We start from the raw sequence: 6000 nt of genomic DNA on the forward strand, positions 1-6000 counted from the left end.
CTCCCAGCAGCTAAAGTGAAGAAAAACACAGCTCTCCTATAGTGTGTGTTTACAGCGGGTATATTGTAATGAAGTGTGATGTTTTGTGAGGGGGGGGAAGGGGGGGGTCGGCTCAGTTGGTGTGTTGTTTTGCGAGATGGAGGTGTGTATGGAGGTGTCATCTGAATCAGCAGAGACCTGCAACGTGTGAAGCTGAGTGAAAGCGTCTGATTTTAGAAACTGGCTGTCTCTGCTTAGCACCTCTCTGCAGAGTCGTAATTGTAAAGCAACCAAAAAACATTTAAGACACAGGAGGGAGGTTACAGTTTGAAGATTGAAATTGTTGAAGTGTAGCCCCCCTCTTCTCCCGTCTTGTCTTTTTAAATTGCTTATCACTGTAGAATTTGATGAAAAAAAATCAATATTTTGAATTACTGTGGAGGTAGCAGTAAATGAGGGTTCTCTCTCTCTCTCTCTCTCTCTCCCCCTCTCTCCCTCCCTCTCTCTCTCTTCCACAGGGCTTCTCTCACTTACAGTCAGAGTATCAGAAGACTGTGGGTGGCTCTCAGTCTCCTGGGGCTCCGAACCCAGTGGGACAGAATCCTGACTGGGACAGTGAGTACTGCAATCGGGAGTGTGGAGGAAACCACTGCAGGTGTGTGTGCATGTTTGTGTGTGTGTCTGTATGTGTGTGTGTGAGGCTTCTCTTCCACTCTTGTCAAACACAGTTCCCATATCAGATTAGGGCTGGCAGTGAACTAATTAAACTTGATTATTCAATTAAAGAAAAACTATTATAATAGACCCTCTCAGTGAATCAGCAATGATTAGCAATTTGAATGATGATGATGATGCATAAATTCTTTTACTGCTCCCTCTTAGAATTTTTATGCACTTGGCAGACGCTCTTATCCAGAGAGACGAGCGTTTTAATCATGTTACAGATGTTGGAGTCTTGTCCAAGGGCTCTTATTAGTATAGGGTGGTGTGCTCGCCCAAGCAGGGAGTAGAACCCCAATCTAACCCTAAAATGCCACATGGAGGGCAGTGATGTTACCCTCTGTGCTATACCAACCACTAAAGCTGTAAGCTTTATGGATATACACAGTTGTACAGGGCTGTGCGAAAGTATTAGCACCCCTGGTCAAATGACATGTTTAGTCAGATCTTAAGAGTGAAAATAAGTGAACACATCCTCCACACACAACACACTTCTGCACACTGTAGTGTACAATTACTGTTCATTTGCTGAATTTAACATACTGGACAAAAATGAAAACATAAAAAGTGGCCTATGCAAAAGTTATGGCACATTTTATGTTTTATTTTTCCATGTTAGATATTGTGAATACATGAAGGGTTTCATTCCCAAGTGTTTTATATCCATGTGTAACAATTTTGAATATAATGAGTTGAAAAGAATGACAGCTGACGAATAATGGAAAACACTTTTTAATGCTCTGATAATGGAGGTATTAATCAAAATATAGCAGTAATATTTCTTGTATGCATAAAGCCCACTCCCAACAACATAATCATAAAAAAAGAAAGTTCTTGAAAGTGGTTGTATAATGCATTTTGGACATCGACTCTTCAAAGAGACTTAAAAAAATGTGCACTGACATTTGCAGAAAATGGCTTATATAGGTGTGTTCTCTGTAGAGGATGTGTTCACTTATTTTCACCTAGAACATCAAGAAAACATGTAATTTGACCAGAGTGTACAAACCTTTGCATACAGCTGTATGTTTTGCAACACAGTATTTCTATACTTAATTTATTTTTAATGAATTTTCTTTATATCTGTCCACCTTTTCTAAGTGTATTAGAATGTTTCTTACTGTTCAGTTAAGTCCTTGATTATTGTTTGGCCTCTTTAAAAACTATCAATACTGTCAGCCTGTTATCAGATACTGTACCTGTTACATTTTAGCTGCATTATTTGACACAGCCTGATTAGAGGTTCTGTTAGAAGAACAGATGCAGCATAAGAACAGAAGAGGGCCCTTTCTCATTAAGAAGCATTCATTCCTTTCTTCTCAATGGGCGAGCCTGCATGCCAGCACCTAACCTGCCTGTTATTTCTTGCTGGGTGGATTTGTGGAGCTCAGGCCTTTCCACTCCTGAAGATGAGCTGTGTCCACCATGAGTGGGCTGTTTACTTTTCAGGCCGTGTTCTGCTGGAAGCTTTTGTTGATTTGCTGACATTTAGATAGTTTTCCCAACAAGTTTCAGAAGGCTGCCTTTGTGGGCTAGCATCGTGCTAGGCTTGTTAGCTTCTTGCTAGGTAGGCTGTGTCTATAGCTTCGAATTAAATTTAATATTAATCAAAACAGTTTATTGTGAAAATGGATAGTTAAGATTCTAAATTCTGATTGGCCACAGTAAAATACTTAGATATTTGCATTTATAGCTATATGCAAAACTTTGGGCACCCCTGGTCAAATTACATGTTTTGTTGATTTTCTAAATGAAAATTAGTGGACACATCCTCTGCAGAGAACACACTTCTGCACATTTTAATACAGTTACTGTTTATTTACTACACAGAGTACAGACACATGGAAGTGTGAAACGAGTGCAGAATATTCATTGTATGTTCTGCACTTGTTTCACACCGTCGTGTATCTGCACTCTGTGTGACCCTGTGTAAGTGATGATGCGTGTTGCATTGTGAGGCCTGAAGAACAAGTTTCATTCCAATGTATACAAGTTATATTGAGGAATGACAATAGATTATAACTTATACAATAACTTATTTGCTGAATCTAACACATTGGAAAAGAAAAAAAAGATATAAAATTTTATATTTTTTCCCGATGTATTAAACTCAGCAAACAAATAGAACCTATACAATAAAATGTGCAGAAAAATTCAAAATACCATGTTTACGTTTGTTCTCTGGAACTTATTCCTACTTAGAAAATCAACAAACATGTTATTTTATATATTTTTTTCTTTAATGATTTGTTAAAGATTGAATGATTTAATGATTTGGTTGCCATGCAATATAAAAATGAAACACTGCAAAAAAGGTAGATCATAAACAGCCCACATTGGTTTGGCTTTGTAGTTTCCAAGTTTAAAAAACATAGAATTTTTCAAATAATGTTGCAGCACAAGGTAATTATTTAACACTACTAACATTCATTTATTTGTTTATTTATTTTTATTTATTATTTATTTATTTATTTTCCTATCGTTCTTGTGCCTGCGATTGGAAAATATCATGATATAAATTGATGTTCATATCGCCCACTCCTACAAGCACCTGGACCGAGTATGTCTGTTAGAGAGTGCCCTTTGCAGTTGCCAACACCATGATATGGCAACTTCCAAAGTGGGATGATTTCCCTGCCAGTCGTAGCAATTGTGCGACTAGCCTTAGCGGTGTCTGTCACCAAAGAGATCACACTGACAACCTCACTGCCCAGTAAACATTCCTACTTTCCAGGCACTGCCTAGCAGAGAGCCTGTAGCACTAGTCCCAGAATACACTCATCATGTAGTTATGAGTCTGCTGGAAGAAGATGTCAGGCAGGCTTGAATCAGCTGAGCTGTGTGTGGTTATTAGATGCACCAGCCAGGCCACTGTCAGCACACTGAGCCTGCAAGTGCCAGTGCTTCCTCATTTGTGGCATTTTGCTGCCCAGTTCTGTGGTCTGCTCTACTCCCCATATGTGTGCTGTGTTTGACTGAGTGACTGGAAGAGTAGCTTAAGTGTCATAGAAAACTTTCATATGTGAATAACAATAACCTCTGAGGTACACTCTTAAAAATAATGGCTCCTAAAGCCACCTAAAGTCACCAAAACCTTTAATTGCTTTAGAACCTTTACATTATGTAGAGGCTCTTCAAACTTTCAAAACGTTCTTCACACTGGTGCATTTTATTTACAGAAATGGTTCTTTAAAGAACCACCCACTGAAAAGTTCTTTAGGGAACCAAAAAGTTTGTCACTCCAAAGAACCTCTTTTTTGTTCCACTGGGTTCTTTTATTTAAAAAATAATTCTAAACTAGAGAGTTGTATGTTTTCACATGCAGTACTGGGTAAAAGGGTTTAACACTGTTTCTGTTGGCAGTAAATGTGTTTTTCCTTGTGAAACATTACATAATTGTGGAAAAGATACTAAAGCTGTCACTATTGATTATATTAGTTATCAAGTAATCTAGAAATTACTTTGATGGTTATTGAGCAATAGTATCGACACGTCTTCCCATTACATTATACTTTATATGACATTTCTAACTGCAGACATAAGTGCATTAGTGGTGTCCTGCTGGTGTGGGTTTCCTCTGTTTCAGTAAAGCACACAAAAGTGACCAGTGCTAATAGCTCCACCTTGTGGAGAATGTTCAGACTGCTGAACATAACCTGCAGATTCCCTGTTTATCATTCAAATTGCAAACTAATCAGAAAGCCGATTCCTTGAGGACGTAAATTCTAATTGATTCTTTTTTAATCAATTTAAATGAAGTAATTGTGACAGCTGGAATACAAATAAACCTAAATACAATAAAAAGGGACAGAAATTAATTAAGGAAAGTAAATGAATGCAGTTTAAAGAGCACACGTTTGCTTCCTGACTACTCGCTTTCCATCAGTAGAACCTGATTTAGTTTAACGCAGGATGGATTAGATAAATTAGGTATTAGATGGTAGCTGTAAATACTGGATTTCCCCGAGGAGAGCTTTGGAGACACTCACAGCTTTGGAGACGCTCACGCATATCAAATCACAATGTGTTGTTTATTTATTTATATGTATTTATTCTGATGTTAGTGCTTTTTGAACATATAAATACAAACTGCCCAGAAATATAGATATACGTTTGATCTTCACAGTATTTGTGTAAACTAGCAGTTTGAAGTTAGAAGCATGTATTTATCTTGTCATGTTTGGATTTTTATGGATTGAATATTCACAGATTTTTTTGACCAAATGAGTTTTGCACAGTGACTCAAGTCAAACTGTCACAACATTCAGTGCTAATCTCACTTGCTTCTGTGTGTTGATCTTACAGTGGCAGCATGATAGGCAGGGACAAGCCACTCTACCTCACTTGAAGTGAATTGAGGAGGAAGAAGACAAAAAAGTGATGAAACAACACCAGGGAGTACCCTACACCTCTCCACCCTTCCCCGACACCCTCCGTTTTTTTCCTCAGTGTCATTTTTCATTCGTTTTTAGAAGGATGTGTGCGCGTGTTCTGAAGACTACTAGTGATCCTCTCATTTTTTTGCCAAGCACTTAAAATGTATAGGCCTCCCACTGGAGACCTTCCAGAGCACTCATTCTTTCTCTGAATAAAGAAAAAAAAAAGACAAAAAAGAGATATATAAAAGGAAAAAAAAGAAAACAAACAAACAAACAACTACCGTAAAACTGGCCCTCAGGGCAAATGAGCTTTAACTAAAAGAGAGGAAAGCTTTCCTCTTCTCGGTTACTTTTTCATGCTCTCGTTTTATGTTTTATTTATTTCTTGCTTGCTACATCGCTTTTTTTTGCCAATAACAGGTCCTGTACTGTAGAGAAATGCTCTTCTGATGAAGTCATCAAAGGCCGACAACTTACTGTAGGTCCACCTGATGCTCTGTGAATTTTGAAGATATTAGTAAGGACAGAAAAGAAAAGAAAAAAAAACAGAAAACAACTGAATAGATAAATGAATTTAACAACTTCTTTTTGTAATTTTAAAGACCTTCAGAGGTCTTTAATGATCTGTCACAGTGTGATTGTAAATATCACTTTTTTGGGGATCAAATTGGGAAAAATGAAGTCCAGATATTTTTTTCTTCTTTAATATGACTTATAATTCATTAATTTGTATTTTAAATGGTATCTTGTGAGCGTGTGCTGGTATGTGACTGAGCGCGTGCGAGTGTGTATGTACGTGTGTGCGTGAGTTGTAAAATTGATCAGCCTGTGCAGGTGATATCGGAGGAGTGTTTCACATAAAACACAATCTTGCATTAAATCTGTGCTCACTGGTGGGATTTTCAAATAAAGACGGATGGCC

The 6000-nt window shown here is 37.7% G+C and overlaps 1 protein-coding gene across 1 annotated transcript in view; it reads left to right on the top strand.

The window, feature by feature from the left end:
• tox2 (TOX high mobility group box family member 2) overlaps positions 1–5613 on the top strand; it is a 164479-nt gene extending 158866 nt beyond the window's left edge. The window contains 2 exon segments of the mRNA XM_036571210.1: positions 498–634; positions 5005–5613. Of these exon segments, the coding sequence (XP_036427103.1) occupies positions 498–634; positions 5005–5047 (180 nt within the window). The 3' untranslated portion in view covers positions 5048–5613.
• The last annotated feature ends 387 nt before the right edge of the window (positions 5614–6000 follow it).

Source organism: Colossoma macropomum, unplaced genomic scaffold (assembly GCF_904425465.1).
Source record: "Colossoma macropomum unplaced genomic scaffold, Colossoma_macropomum, whole genome shotgun sequence".
Classification (NCBI taxonomy): domain Eukaryota; kingdom Metazoa; phylum Chordata; class Actinopteri; order Characiformes; family Serrasalmidae; genus Colossoma; species Colossoma macropomum.